General features: G+C 35.6%; 2 protein-coding genes across 2 annotated transcripts in view; one reads left to right on the plus strand and one right to left on the minus strand.

Moving 5' to 3' along the window:
* The window catches only part of Ranbp16 (Ran-binding protein 16), a 19,606-nt gene extending 7,130 nt beyond the window's left edge, over nt 1-12,476 (minus strand). The window contains 16 exon segments of the mRNA XM_013309411.1: nt 597-870; nt 1,481-1,631; nt 2,109-2,253; nt 3,039-3,205; nt 4,160-4,308; nt 4,793-4,971; nt 5,778-5,950; nt 6,229-6,375; nt 6,883-7,098; nt 7,606-7,789; nt 8,374-8,498; nt 9,045-9,152; nt 9,612-9,711; nt 10,044-10,147; nt 10,546-10,641; nt 12,397-12,476. Of these exon segments, the coding sequence (XP_013164865.1) occupies nt 597-870; nt 1,481-1,631; nt 2,109-2,253; nt 3,039-3,205; nt 4,160-4,308; nt 4,793-4,971; nt 5,778-5,950; nt 6,229-6,375; nt 6,883-7,098; nt 7,606-7,789; nt 8,374-8,498; nt 9,045-9,152; nt 9,612-9,711; nt 10,044-10,147; nt 10,546-10,641; nt 12,397-12,411 (2,333 nt within the window). The 5' untranslated portion in view covers nt 12,412-12,476.
* A 524-nt stretch (nt 12,477-13,000) lies between these two features.
* On the plus strand, nt 13,001-15,280 carry LOC106115819 (uncharacterized). Its single transcript, XM_013309398.1, has 2 exons — nt 13,001-13,226; nt 13,398-15,280. The coding sequence occupies exons 1-2, from the start codon at nt 13,169-13,171 to the stop codon at nt 15,209-15,211; spliced, it is 1,872 nt and encodes a 623-aa protein (XP_013164852.1). The 5' UTR covers nt 13,001-13,168; the 3' UTR covers nt 15,212-15,280.
* The last annotated feature ends 1,632 nt before the right edge of the window (nt 15,281-16,912 follow it).

The following is a 16,912-nucleotide window of genomic DNA, read 5'->3' on the forward strand; positions in this document are numbered from 1 at the left end:
TCTTATGTCCAAAATGGTTAAACAGATCTTGATGAAATTTGACACAGATCTACAATAATCTGGAACACATAGGCTTAAATATAAAAAAAAATATTTAAGCTAATTTCTACTTTTTACGATATATTAATATAAATTGGATTTAATTAGATATTCTATTAGTCAAGGGCTTTCATTTAACACTCATATTGGTGGGATTGTGCAAAACATGTCCGCCCCGCCATCTTGGATTTACTCAAAAAATTTTAATATATTTTTTTTATATCACAAGGTGGCAAACGAGCGAGCGGCCATCTGAAATCGCTGAAATAGCGAAGTGACCGTTGCCCATAGACATATGCAATTGCATATGCGTTGTCTACCTTTAATCCACGGAGGAGAGGATGCACAGGAAGAAAGTATTTTCCCTTTCCATGCATCCTCTCATCCGGAATGTCCACTTCCACTTCCCATCCTTTCCTTATTAGAGAAAAAGAGTGGGTAGGGAAAAAGGACTAAATTAGGCCTCCGGGACGCACACTAATCAGACGAAACGCGGAATTGCTTCCACCTCACGCCTGTCTTCTGTATGGTCGTGGTATTTCACCGGGCGAGCCGGGACAATTCGTGCGAAGATGTTAAAGCTCGCTCTACCACTGTTAAATATTGATTAAACACCGAGTTGACATAGTATTTCTGTGTGTGTGGGCACAGCCGTGCCCCCTGCTACTTACATCCAATCGAACAGCATCATGTAAGTAGTCTTCGTGTTGAAGGCGAAAGCCAAACCTCGAAGGTCTCGGGCGAGGCCTATCAGTGTCTTCTTTGCATCTTCAGAAGCGAAGAGGGGACTTTCAGGAGGTCCCAATAGACCTATAATACTTTCAAATGCAGCTGAAATATAAAAAAAAACATATTTTAATAGCGCCAATAGCCTAATAGTTAAAAGTACGGATTTCCACTAAAATGGTCGAAGATTCAAATCCAGCCATTCAATTATTCTAAACCATATCCTACCTCAAGTCTACAGCTTATTTAGAATGGTACAAGAAATATAAGTAAACTAGCTGTCGCCCGCGACTCCGTCCGCGCGAAATTAAAAAAAACAAACATAATTAGTCAACAAAGTTCAAATTAACTACATTTTAATTATAAAACGTTTATATGGGAAGCAGAAAAGGGCTGTTTTTAGGATTTTCTTGGAAATTATTGGAATTTTTCTCTACTTTTAAACCTTCCCTAGACCTCAACGAACATAAGATAAGATAAATCCGTTCAGTTCTCGAGTTTTAGCGAGACTAACGAACAGCAATTGATTTTTTGCAATTGACATATATAAATATATATATATATATATATATATATATATATATATATATATACGTTAATTGATAAAAATCTACTAATATTTTAAATTAAAAATAAACTATAGGTCAGCCATTTTTTTGTTTGAACTGCACAATTGCATCATCTCTAAGAGTCTAACCGTTGAGATGAGCTATACCTGTGAGGGGCATCATGAACGCGTGGAACCTCTCCTCATCCTCGCCGAGCTCCACCATCAGCAGCCGGCCGAGCGCGGTGTACAACATGGTGCGGCACCGCATCTCCGAAGGTCCAACTCCTGAGATGCCGAGGAACGGGAAATGTTCTGCCTGAAAATATACAGATATAGTTTAAACACTAATCTTACTAATATTATAAATGCGAATGTTTAGACCAGTGTTTCCCAAAGTGTGCGATAACGCTCCCTTGTGCTTGCTGCAGGTCTCAAGTTGCGGGTTATAGTAAAAGTTTCCTTTACAATTCTCCGTTAATATACATATATAGCTCACAATAATTAATTAATTTGAAGTTACAGTGGTTTTTAAATATTTAAAAATAAGGGAGCGCTAAAAAAATATTTATTTGAGAACCACTGGTTTAGATGTATGTCTGTTTGAATGTATCACCAGAACAGCAACATCTAGATCAAATTTGTCATACATATAGAACATAGTCTGGAAGAACACATAGACTACTAAGTTTTTTTAATTCCGCACGGACAGAGTCGCTGACTGCTAATTTGGTATAAATATAGAACATAGTCTTGAACATTAGCCTAAGTTTTTTTTCGACAGCATAATACTTACAGTATGATGTGTCAACATAAACTGAACTTCTTCCAATGTCACCAGCTTCCTGACGCACGCGTACCCTCCGCTCAGGTCACTCAGCAGTCCGAGGGTCTTTGATATAATCTGTTCAGACCCGCCCCAGTACTTCAAATTCGTTATACTGTTGATAAAAATATTAAAATTTAGTACAAGATTAAATTTCGTCCCGGAGGCCTAATTTAGTCCTCTTTCCCTTCCCAGCCTTTTTCTTATAAGGATGGGAAGTGAAAGTGGACTTTCCGGATGAGATGCATGGGAAGGGAAGATATTCTCTTTCTGTTCATCCTCTCCTCCGTCTCTATCGTGCGTATATAAAAAAATTCCGCATAATAGATGAATAGATGTTTGTTAGAAGGTATCTCCAGAACAGCTTAACTAATCTTGATGAAATTTGTCATAGATGCAGAACATAGTCTGGAACACATAGACTACTAATTAAGTTTCTTAATTCGCGAGGACAGAGTCGCGGGGGATAGTTAGTAGAAAATAATAATAAAAATGGTCTAATTTCAACTAATAAGGGACCACAACCTCTCATAAAACGGTCAAATCGAAGTAATTCTGCGTTTCTCTTCCACCCTTTTGTTACAAGGAAACGATGGGAACGGGATGTAGATTAGAAGAGAAGACACAAAGGAAGGGAAAAAAATCTCTTAGTGCGTCCTCCTCCATAGATTAAAGGTAGACATTATCTACTATATCTATGGGCAGCTGTCGTTTCGCCATTTCAGCGAATTAAGGGGATTAGATAAAATACGTTTATAAGCGATTCTTTAGAGAAATAACTTGACTTATATAAACTTATGGAATCGCATCTTAACGAATGTACTTTGTCTCATCCCCTTTTAGTAGTTTGATCTACAGTTTTTTTTTATAATACTAGAAGAAGGTAGCTAATATACTAACATTTTCCTCATAAGTACACTGAGGAGTTGACTCTCATCAGCTAAGCCAAGCACCTCGCTGAGACGACGGTACACCTTGCTGCTCTTCTGCACCTGCTCACCCACGTAGATCTTCCTGAACTGCTCGAAGAACGACATCATAGCCAGCTCCAGTTTCTCACAACCACCCTGTATATTAACATTATATATATAGTAAATATCGCCAGCGATTCCTTCCATGAGGAAATTAAAAAAAAAAATTAGTAGCCTATGTGGTCTTCCAGACTATCTTTATATATATAATTCTTCTGTGAGTGTGTATGTCACTGAACTTCTCTCAAACGACTGGTGCGATTTTGATGAAATTTTTTGTGTGTGTTCAAGGGAATCTGGGAATGGTTTAGATTCACAATTTTCATCAAATATTAACTTCATATTAATTTATTCAAATTAAAGACGTGTAGACAGGACAACGTCTGTCGGGTCCGCTAGTCTTATATATATGTCAAATTTTAAGTAAGAACCATTCAGATGTTCTGGAGATATCTTCCAACAAACATCCATCCATACATTCGCATTTATAATATTAAGTAACATAGTTATTACTTGAATCCATCCTCGCGGAAATATAAAGATCTTGACAGACAGACGGACGGACAACAAAGTGATACTATTAAGGGTTCCGTGTTTTTCCTTTCGATGTACGGAACCCTAAGAATTAATTAGTTACTTTTATGTTCTACATCCATGTCAAATTCCACCAAGATCCATTCAGCAATTCTACAGATATGTTCAAACATACATCTAAACATTCGCATTTATAATATTAGTAAGATTATCCAGTGTACTAATATTAATCTACGTTCCTTTCCAACAATTTTCTTATACACTTTGGCAGAAGAGGGGACGCATAGGAATTCCACTATCTAGGTATCTCTTCAATGCATCTGCAAAGGGTAACTAAACTGGACCGATTTAGATGAGACTAAAAAATAGTTTTTTTTTATTTACTACTAAACACATATCTGTGAAAGTCAAAGATGTGTGAAGTGCACTGGACCAGTATTCACCATGACCCAGTCCCTTAGGGTAGGTTAGACCCTCAGTGGGGACTTAGTGATGATTGTATAACGAGATTCGTACCCTGGCAAGCCTGGAGTCAGTAAGGTCCATGAGCTGCAGCACTCTGCAGACCAGCTCACCATCCATGGCGTCGTTCTCATCACAAGTGGTGACAGACGCACGTCCACCGATTGCCGCACCAATTATATACACCAACCAAGTTAATTGTCCTGAAAATATATTTTAAATATATATATAGTAACGACAAATTTAGATAGATACTAGCTGTCGCCCGCGACTACGTCTGCGCGGAATTAAAGAAAAAACACAGTCTATGTGTTCTTTCAGACTATGTTCTATATGTATGCCAAATTTAATCGACATCCGTTCAGCCGTTGTAGAGATATCTTCAAACACCCATCCATCCATCCACATCACATCCATCTAACCATTCGCATTTATAATATTAGTAAGAAAAAAAATGAATAAATAGTATCCTATATCCGTCTCCTTGCTCTAAGCTACCTCCTCAACAATTTTCAGGCATATCGGTAAAACCATTCTTGAGTTATAAATAGTGTAACTAACACCACTTTCTTTTATATATATAAAGAAGATATCCTACAATTATATACAATAAAAAAGTGTTTTTAATCTCAGAAACCTACCTTTTTCTTAATATAGTTATTAAAATGCGACAAAAACACCGTGTACCTTGCAGCACTAGTATTTGTTGAGGTCGTTGTTCAACACTGTATTCAGCAGCAGCACGGTCAAAGTGTGCCACCAACAGCTGACAAGTCTTCCCGTACTCGCACCTTCCTATCACAGACAGCTGCTCCAGCTGCTGCTGCACTGTGCCAACTTCATCCAGTGGATCTTCTAGACCTTCGCTGTAAACAAATATATAACGGTTAACATATGTATCATGAATAAAGGTACATCTGATAATAGATGTAACTGTTTTCGGTTGAAAAAAAGTTATATTTAGCCCTAGATGTGACTTTTTTCTATGAGAATTGATACGATTGTTATCTATCTGAAGAACTGATCTATGAAAAGAGTTACATCTGTCGAAAGATGACTCTTTTCGATGAAAATATTGACATTTGACAAAAGATGTCTATTCGGTGAAAATAGGCACTACTGTCAAAAGATGTGACTTCGAAAGAAAAAGGTCCAACTGCCAAGAGTTGTGACTAATCTCGATGAAAATGGTTATATCTGGCGAAAGATGTGACTGTTTTCGATGAAAAAAGTTACATTTGACATGAGATGTTACCCTAAGTAAAGAATTTTTTCAATTCTGTACAGCTTTGAGGTCTGATTAATGCAAACAAACAAATCTTTCTTTATAATCTTACTAATATTATAAATACGAATATTTAGATGGATGTTTGTTACAAGATATCTCCGGAACAACTCAACAGATCTTGTTAAAATTTGATATACATATAGAACATAGTCTAGAAGAACACATAGACTACTAAGTTCTTTTTTATTGCACGCGGACGTAGTCACGGCTGACAGCTAGTATATTATAAATGCGAATGGTTAGATGTATGTTTGTTAGATAGTATCTCCGGAACAACTCAACGGATTTTGATGAAATTTGTCATACATATAGAACATAGTCTGGAAGAACACATAGACTACTTATTAGGTTATTTTTTTGTAAATTAATAGCATATCCAGATACCTGACAACAACAGCCACAGAATCAAGTCTAGATGCGATATACGCAGCGGTAACACCAGGCGCATAAGTCTCCAATTGATGAGGTTCAGTCGCCTTCACGTATGGCACCGATGCCACCATACGTTGCCATAATGACAGCAAATAATGCACTGAATTGGGTGCGAATTGCCACATCTGAAAATTGTCATAAAGATATTAACTTACCCTTATCTCTATAAAGGGTCGGCAGAGTATGTAATCCGTACATCTCTATCAGATGTCATATCTGAATTTACTTCTTACACATATCCTACCTTTGTAGCCATTCTCTTCCACTTCCCATCCTTTTATAAGAAAAAGGGTGGGAAGGGAAAGAGGAGTAAATTAGTCCTCCGGGACTCAAAGATTTCACTTTGTCTATCCTTTGGGTTTTTTTTTTATATCATAAATTTAACTTTTTTAATGTTACTAACCTGTAAACTTTGAACAGTAAACTTGGCAACAAGTTCAATGAGTCTTGGATAATTATCAACCATAACTAATTCACCGAGTTGATAATTAGATTTCAACCGAGCGAGTAGACGACAGAATTCATGATAATTTGCCGGCTCCGAGAGACCCTGGAATAAATATAATTAATTAAAAAAACATTATGACACACATGGGATTTCTAATGACAACTTAATCTTACTAATATTATAAATGTGAATGTATAGATGTATGTTTGTTAGAAGATATCTCCGGAACGGCTGAATGGATCTTGATGAAATTTGTCATAAATATAGAAAACATAGTCTGGAAGAACACATAGATTTTTTTTTAATTCTGTACGGTGTCTGGGTCGACAGCTAGTTAATATAAATAAAGCCATAAATGAAAGAATATGATTGTTTTTTGTATCCGTGTTTGCAAGCCCCCTGTTTTATGATAAAGGTTTGTTGACAAGATTTATTGAGATATTTGAGTGACAAAATCTGTGGTACTCCGATACGTCATTCCCGGACATCTTGTATATTATCAAATAAATCAACGTCAAAATGACAATCAAATATGCACAAAATAGTAGTACTTATAGCTAGTCCATTTATATAGGATTAATAATAAAAATCATAAATAAACACACACACCTGTGTATTATCTAATATCCTAAGCACACCAGCGGCTAATCTATTCAGGAACTTGGATCTTTCATTATTGCTGAACAGACTTCTTCGTACAGAGGCCAATTGTACTAAACACGCCAGAGCTAGACCAGCCAGAGAACCAGCTAAGGAGTGATACAGCTCGAAGAACAGACCTAATGTTGACGGTTCTAGGAATGTTGGTCGCCATGATGTCGGGATCTGTGGACCAATTTTATTAAATGAAAAAAAAATGAGATTACATAGCGCCTACTAATTTATAAAAGCAATTCCCTAATTTAAAGGTCGAACTATGCGCCTGTAACTTTGTAATAGCAATTCTCTAATGCATTGTCACACCTGCGCCTGCTACTTTATAATCAGCAATTAAACGATCAAAATTATTTGACCCTAAAATTTTAAAAACTCAAAATTATAAATTATACTATATTATTGGATTACTGAATTAAGATATATCTGTTCATTGTTAAGAATATTTGGATGGATGGATGGATGTTTGTTAAACGGCATCTTCAGATCAGCTAAACAGATCTTCATGAAATCCTACTAATATTATAAATGCGAATATTTAGATGGATGGATGTTTGTTAGAAGATATCTCCAAAACAGATCTCGATGAAACTTGGCATATATAGTCTGTAAAAACACATAGACTAATTAAGTTCTCAAGCAAAAGCTTAGTACCATATATATGACTGACTTCCTTACCTGTACAGTACAAAGATCATCAGCTGATTCATCACTGGTGGTGCCTATAAAGTCATAGGTGAGACAGGCGTGTGCCAGCCGCAGCAACGCTGCCAACAACGCCTGCTGCGCCTCCTCGCCCAACCGCAGTGGAGCACCCAGCAAGGAACATGACAGACGGAATATCTCAAACAGCTGGTTGTCTCTGGAATTATTATAAAAAAATATCTATAATTAAATTTTGATGACATACTTCAAGCTTATAAGCCAGAAGGGTAGGCAGAGAACATTACATTAATATATCTATGACATATTTAGGGTTCCATACATCTTACTAATATTATAAATGCGAATGTTTAAATGGATGTTTGTTGCAAGATATCTCCGGAACAGTTCAATGTATCTTGATGAAATTTGTCATAGATGTAGAACATAGTCTTTAAGAACACATATACTAATAATTACGTTTTTTTTAAATAAAGCGCGGCTAGAGTCGCCGTACCATCTAGTTATATATATTAAAAAATAAACAAAGTCAAAAATGAAATTTTTAAATAAATTTTCAACATCTAATATAAAATAATTTGTACAACAATTACATAACCCACGCCAATAACTCAAAGGGGTAGACAGAGACCACGGATCTACATTTGGCGAGGTTCTGACTCAAGCTAGCTTTTTCGTAAGATACAATCACTTTGTTGTGTCTCCGTCTATCTGTCAAGAGTCTTTTTTTATTTCTGTACGGACAAAGTTACGGGCGATCTTTAGTTTAATATAAGCCCTGACCTGAATGAGGATGCAATTTTCCTATGCTTGGTGAGTGAACGGCTGGCATCGTCCGACACCTGGTTCATCTCTGACACCAGCTGGCACAACAGCTGGACACCAATTGTGCACATCTCTGCTGGACCCTGGAACACATGTTATCATCATCAGCTCACTATCCCCACTGAGGGTCTAACCTACCCTTAGTTAGGTAATAGTGAATGCTGGTCCGTCTGGTGGAAGACGTCGGTGGTTCAGTGGTCAAGCACTTGACTTGCAATCTGCAGGTCCTGGGTTCGAATCATCACCATGTACCAATGTGTTTTTCGATTTACAAATGTACATTTATCCGACGTTCTTACGGTGAAGGAAAACATCGTGATGCTGCACATATCTGAGAAGTAATTCAAAGATATGTGTGAAGTCAACCCGCACTTGGCCAGCGTGGTTGACTATGGCCTAATCACCCTTAACTTAAAGTAGGCTCCGAGCCCCTCGGTGGGGACGTATGGTGAGCTGATGATGAATGCTGGTCCAGTGCGCACTTCACACATATCTTTGTATTTTAGATTTGCTGTCTGTCTGTATGTATGTTCCGGGTAATCTCCGGAACGGGTGGACAGATTTTGATGAGATGCAGGTATCTTATAGGCTACTTTTTATGGTATTGGTATTTGTATTTTTCTATTTACCTGAAGGAAACTGGAGACATCATTCATAACATTCCGGAAAACATATTCCTCCTTCACCATATCAAACCAGCCGAGCTTAGTGATGCGAGCAAATAGAGACACGAGTGACTGAAATAAATACATATAAGTTTTTTTATCTTATTAATATTATAAATGCAAAAATTTAGATTGATAGATGGTAGGTGTCTCCGGAACAACTCAAGGGATGTTGATGAAATTTGGCATAGATGTAGAACATAGTCTGGAAGAACACATAGAGTACTGTTTTTAATGCGCGAACGAGTCGCAGGCGACAGCTAGTCGATAATAAAAACCTTTTAGGATAATTTTGTTGTCTGTCTGTTTGAATACATGTTTAGTTTAAAATCATCCTTTTTAAATATTAAATTTAGTAAAGTTAATTGACCTTTTTAGTTTACTTAGCTTTATCAATCGTTATTCACATGCAAACTTTAAAAAATTATAAATTTTCTCCGCTGTTCAAATAACCATAAACAAAATCATATTTTTTTTTGTAATTAAAAAGTTTTTCTTATAATAATTCCATTATTGTTTGAAAATACGTACCTGTATAACAAAAGCGGCCAGTTTAGGTCTTGTAGCGAGATAGTTGAGTACATAATTTCTAATGTCTAGTCTCTGCTGCACGGATAAACTGGTGGTTGATCTGGATAAAGTCAGTTTTTTTATTATATTGTAGCAAGCGAGCATAGACACATAGATTCGCCAAAATAGCGAAACGATTGGTACCCATAGACATACATCATTGCAGATGACGGCCCATCTTTGATTGACGGAGGAAGGGATGTATAGAAAGATAATTTCCCTTTTCTATGACTCCCGTCCTTCGTCAAATCCACTTCCCCTTCCCAACCAATTGTGTTAGAAAAGATTTGTGTAAAGAAGTGAATTCACATAAGACAGCTGATTGAGATGTATGGAAGAGTACTTTATCAACACAAAGAAAGGAAAAAGGCAGAAATTAATTAAAAAAATTACCTGCTTAGTAGTTTAGCTAGGGTAGTAGCTGCCAAGAGCTGGGAGTAACTGGAATCAGCTCTCTCCAGCAAAGCCTGACACTTACTGAGGGTGTCCGGGGACTCCTGTACAAAAAAAAATTATAGAGATACAAGACCAACTGCAATTAATCAGTGGATGGCAACAGATGATTAATTCCATACTCCCAACATTCCTCATAAGCAAGAGACGGAGTATCTGACAATATCTGACTAAAGGGTTAGGTAACTCGGCGCACAAAGATCACTCCCCGAGTACACCATCAAAAATGGGTTGTTGAGGTTCTTTGGTGAGCTGGGTTTCCTAGAGTGATCCATGAGCTGTCCTAACGTAGATACGAGCTAGAAGCGGAGTTGCGGAAACCATAGCTCCTACAACTACTACTGAGAAGCGGCTAACTTAGTTAACAATTTGAGACACTATAGTATACAGCCAAAATCATGTGTGCCTAGTTCTTATGTACATTATAAGTTAAATATATTACCTGGAAAGCAACCACTGCCTTCTCCGCCTGCTCCCTGATGTTAGGATCCTGGGAGTCATACAGCTGTTTGCATAGCAACTCTATTTGACGCACCTCCTGGATAAATTATTATAAATTCAGTGGAAATTTTTGTACCCATTTTCTCACGAGACTGGACATGTAAATTTGACACAGTTAAAGTTAATGTGAAGTGTACTAAGCTATTTTAATTCAACTAAAAAATTTTTTTTATTATAAATTAGGGTTAAACTATCTGTTGCCAGTTAATTAGTAGCAAATGTGTTCTTCCATACTGTGTTCTACATCTATGCCGAATTTCAGCAAGATCTATGTAGCCGATCTAGACATACCTTCAAATATCCATCCATCCATCTAAACATTCAACAATCGGTGACCAGTAATATTCATATACTTGACTCCTACTTCACAAGCTAACTTAAAGTCACTAACCTCATAGGAACTCTTTACATTGCTCAAAAGTTACTCTACCTAATATTGAGCCAATTGGAGTCTAAAATCGCTCAAAAATTGTTAAAGTATATTTCCGCTGAAGAACTCAAGTATGTTTGTTGTGACTATGCCTTAGTACTCCTGTCATCTTTAGTGTTATTATTTAATAGAGAAGGTTAAAACTGTACAGACAAACAAACCAACTTATAAACATTGGGTTTGGTTATAACAGTGACAGTACATTTTTGAAAAACTAACCTTAAAATATCACATTTGTGAATGTGAAAAATAAAATACTTAAGCATACAAATAGTCATTATCCTTCAAATCTTGTCCAAAGATCGTCTAGAGAGATCTTACTAATATTATAAATACAAAGGTTTAGATGGATGGATGTTTATCTACATATCTCGAGAACAGCTATAAGGATCTTGCTGAAATTTGACATGTAGAACATTATTTGGAAGAATGGATTGCCTACTTTATTCATCCCAAGTTGGGTTGAAAAAAGTCAGGCCGGCTGTAAAACTTTAAGGTAAATAAAACTTTGTGTACAAACTTTGAAACTGGGATAACGTCGGGGAGATGACGTATAAGAATCACCTCTTCAAACCTTTTTATTATTATACAAAGTTATAAAGTTTGTTGGAATGTGGTAATCTCAGAAACCACCCTTTGTATTAGAATTTGTTCTGTTTAGAATGTGATAACATCTACATAAATAAAACAAATGTATATTTCAAACATAAAAACTCTTTTAACTTAACTTTTTTATTTGAATTACTATATCAAACAATAATTTTTAAAAGATTTTTGCTAATTTTAAATACATATTAAATATGTATAAAACGCAGTATGAAAATTAAACTGTTCACATTTTTGTACGTATTTTTCGTATAGATTTGTTTCATCATTGTTTGATAACTTCTTTAAACTTAGAAATATTACATGAATATATAATTTGAATTACTAACGATTCGTTAATTACTTAGTACATAATATATCATGATTGGTAAAGTGTATGCGAATTGATTTATGACAAAAATACGATAGATATATGACGATTATTTTCAAGGGTATATATTTCGTTGTCAACATTGAAGTATAACCAAAATGCCGGTATATTTAACATTGTTTACGTTTATTTCTATTATTTCGATCGTTAAAACATACAATTTAATGTATGTTATAAATATTTTTTTAACAAAAAACTTTATACTGCACTGCAATACGCGGTACTAAGTGCCGAAATTTTAAAAGTGACAAAACTTAGATCGTATAAAAGTGTTAACTTTTAAATTTAAATAGTTTGTATATAATATTGATTTGTGCGTATTTTTTAATAAAGGTTTGTTTAATTCTGTTAAAATGTAATAAAAAACGCAATATTTTGATACTCACCTGTTCTTCAGCCATCTTTGTTATTTTCTCGCATCTGGAATGACGTTTCGTTATAAGGAATAACCAATTTGTTTTATCTTCGGCAATGGACATTCGACGTTACATCCAAAAACTGTTGGAATTTAAAAAAATCTAAATACCTTACTATAATTGAATTAACTAAAACTGAAATTAAATTATATATCAATCGTCAATTTAAATAGAAAATACTGGATTAGGACAATTATTTTGTTAGTTGTGCTTAGGAAGGAAACAATGAATCCAAACTCTTTCGTTTAAAGTTAAATTATGATAATTCAAAGTATGAACCTATTAAATTTAGGGTTTACTAATATCTACATCAATGCAAGAATATATTTTAATTTCAACTATAGCTGTGTGTGAAAAGGAATGAAATAAAGAAATCTCAGGTCTGTGTACAGTATACAGTTACAGTCCAGCTGAAACAATTGGCTAATGCTAATGATAGCTAATTCTGTCGCCAAAACGGCTAAAACAGAAGGACTTAATACCATGCCAAGGTCAAAGAGGTTAGTCGGGGGAAACATGACTGGCAAGCAATAGAAGAATATAACGATAAAATTATCTATGAAAGAAGGAACAAAAGAATAATGTGACAAATCAATATGGAAACGGTTTAAGAAATATAGAAAAAATGGTTTTTTTACTCCAACTCCAGAAAATGTAGGACAAATATTTCCAAATTGTTCAAGTTATATTTTTCTTTTCGGTGCCGGTACATAAATTAATTTAATACATACAAAATACAACCATGAATATCAGAAATAGAACCAAAGATGTTGGTCTGGCTCTATTCAAATTGGACAAACGTAAGTATCTTAAAATTTCCAATTTTTTTTTTTTAAAAAATTGTAAAAGTTTAAGATCTTTCAGCATTTTTATAATTTTCTGAAAGTTCGATATGGCGTAAAATTTGACGATTTTTTTTTATATGAACGATTCTAAAAATTTTTTTAAAAAACCCTGTACAATATTCACAGTGCCACTGCAGAAGTTACGAGGAAAAAGTACAGTCGGCGGCTCAAAGGATTCCAGTCCAGAAGATGCGAACTGCAAGAAATGTAAGCATTTGATTGAAAAATCCTTCAGTATAGATAGAGAGCATGTCTCGCGTGCTGTTGCTGACAAGGATGAGAAGAAGGATAAATTGGAAACTATAGTGGAACACCCATTGGTGGAGGCGGAGCCTAGGGTTGAGGGTATAGACGCGCCTCCAAAACTATTTGGTACGGAACGGTTCAAGCAACCTCAAGACCGTCGATTACAAAAAAGTTTTGATTTAAGCAAATTGACAGGGTTAGACGATTTAGCTTGTAAGTTGATGAATGTACCACCATCACAAATTGATAGTAAATTATTGGAGACATGTCTTACCGCTAGAGTTGTAGACTTTGATAAATCACGAACTTATCCAATAGTTGAAAACTTTGATTGCGATGTACCGGAACATATCGGTCAAACTATTGATGGTTTTTGCAAGGATGATAAAGATACTCTACAAATAGGTAGGTATTCAAATCTGACTCCTCTCTTATACAGAAGCTATGATCTACATCTGGAATCTGATTCAGATGAAAAATCATTTAAAGCTGAGTCATCACATCCTTTACATCTAGATGCTGACTTTAAGATGTCTATTGAAAAAGATTTTTTAATGCATGATTTGAATTTACACTCGTTTCCTATTAGACATGAATTTATAGCTTATAATATGATTGTACCACCGCCTTTACCACCCAACGACACGTCTATATCGAGTCGAATGGCATACGAGGAGGAAATCCAGGAAAGCTTCCGCCGCGACAGGACTATGCCGCCCTACATGAGAGAGTATAAGTTAGGCAAGAAATCACAGGATGCGAGCACAGTACAAGATGCAAGCGAAGAGAGTTACAGAAATTATCTATCTACGTTATCCGGATCCGCCACCTTTCAAGAATCATTAGGACCGGGGAAAGTCAGCACAGGTAAATCCACAAAACAGGAGATTCCCCTATCTCAGCTACTCAAGCAAGTAAGACAGAGAAATAAGATCGCACAAGAAATGGCCAAGAAGAAATTAAAATTTGATGTTAGTCCTTTTTTTAGCAAATCAACGTGCTTTCCGCCTTTAGACCTACGCCCCAAGTCTGCGACATGCCCCCCTAAAGCCTGCCCACCTCGTAAGAAGGAAACTCCCCCTAGAAAAGCTATGCCTTGTCCACCACCAAAGAAACCTCCGTGTCCTCCACCCAAGAAGGGTCCGTGCCCTGTTAAATCTAACCCATGCGATCCCTGCAAACCTCCTCCACCTTGTCCTGCTCCAAAAAATCCATGTGGCTTGTACACTGGAAACAAATTTAAAGATACAATCACATTGATTCTTTGCGGTTTTAATCCATCTAACATTTTACGACACACTTTAGGGTTACCTCTGCTGTGGAATTTCTCTAATAATCTAGTAAAAGATACTAGATTCCACAGTCTTTCTACAACTTCGATAGCAAACTCTAAAGCTTTAAAATTAAAGTCTTCTCACGACTTGTGGGCAAAGGACACGTCTGATGACTATTTTAAAGTTTCTGAAATTCTGAGAATTTCTGATTTGGAAAAAAAACAAAGGGATATAGAGAGTGTTTATTTTGCAAGGAGTTATGATCCATGGGCACCTATCCCGTCCTGGCCGGCGGTAGAAAAGAAGGAAAAAAAGAAATTGGTCTGCCCTAAGGATGGTTGCAAGGCGCCAAAAGTTTTGCCCAGCAAGCCCTGCAAGGAGTTTCCGTGCTCTTTTAATGCTGCAGATCGAAAACGTTAAGTAAAATAAAAAATAATTTGGCTGTGACATGGAATAATTAAATATTGCAAAATTTTAAATCAGTAAATCTAAAAATAAAGGAAATTTCTGTTTAAAATTACATGTTTATTTTATTAACAAGTATGAATTAGTTCGAACCCTTTTATTTCCTTTTTTTCTTGGTAAACCAATGTCTTGATATCAGTTAAAAATTGTCTTAACTTTTTAATTTCTTTTTTTTTTGTTTTTGTACTCCCGGGGAAATCCAGGAAATTGGAACATACTTTATGACTTCGAGTATTAAGTGTCATGCACTATTGTTAATAGATTTACGTGTTTAAAAGTGAAGTAATGATACAAAAGGTTCTTAGAATTTTCATAATAATGGAATTTCTATGACCGTTCTATTACTCATTTTAAAGATAAGCACAGGATATTACCTAGTTCTAGTGCTATGCTAATTTAAGCGTTAAACAACTGTTTTTAGGTTATAAATTCAACGTAAAAATTGAAGAGGAAATTAACACCATTTTCTAGTTTTGTAATCGATGCGTTTCAAATTAAATTTGCATTTGTTTCTATATTTAGAAATTGACAAAAGAGATTTAATGCACGGAAAGTCAACAAGTTATAGATAATAAAATAAACAGGCTATGAATATATTTCATAATTGGTTAGATTACAACGAAAAATATGAATGTAAAAATACTTAGCTCTCATATAATCAGTTTAGCATTTTAGGGCTACTAACCTCTACAGATGTTCACAAAACAGGATACCGCATGCGAATAAACCGCCTGGATTTAAAAGGACCAGTAAGTTCTGACGGCTTTTGTCATTAGACCGAGTTTTCAACATCACTAACCTTTGACATCAACGCCAAAATGGCGAAAATCATATAGGCACAAAATAACACGTCTTATAACCTATCCAATAGAACATGATAGGTCACATCCAACGTAAATATTTTAAAGCCACTGTAAAAAGACCGTTATTTCGTCTATGGCCACAATACATATGACATTAGCGCGAAAACTAAGTTTTCTAGGTTAGGTTAAAAAATAATCTAAATTATTACATCTGCCAACGTCTGTTAAATAATAAATTGCTACTGTTTCATAGTCGGACGGGAATAATAAATAACCAATGTCTCAGGGGAAATCATTTAATCCCGATAGACAAATTCAATTCTGTCGGGGCTAATGTTTTTTGACCTTGAAATCTGTATTGTTAGTGACTACGCGATGTTTAGAATTAATGAGGTTATATTCAAATGCCACATTTTTTTATTACTTCTCTACGAAACGTAACAAATGAAACAATAAATTAAATATAATATAATAATGCGTAATTTTGTAATTAATACGAGCCATTACTTTTCTGGTACGTGCATTATAATAAAATGGATGTAGGTAGGTGAGCGTCGGTGGCTCAGGGGTCGGTGTTTTCGAATCCCGCCGTGTACCAATGTGTTTTTCGATTTCCGTTTTACATATGTACATTTATCCGACGTTACGGTGAAGAAAAACATCGTGATGCTGCACATATCTGAGAAGAAATTCAAATATATGTGTGAAGTTAACCTGCACTTGGTCAGCGGGGTTGACTATGTATGACCTAGTCACATAACTTAGGGTAGGCTCCGAGCCCCTCGGTGGGGACGTATAGTGAGCTGATGATGTAGGTAAATATATTTAATGTTCAATTGGGTAATTTAAAAGA

This window comes from Papilio xuthus, unplaced genomic scaffold, assembly GCF_000836235.2.
Source record: "Papilio xuthus unplaced genomic scaffold, Pxut_1.1 DF829660.1, whole genome shotgun sequence".
Taxonomy (NCBI): Eukaryota; Metazoa; Arthropoda; class Insecta; order Lepidoptera; family Papilionidae; genus Papilio; species Papilio xuthus.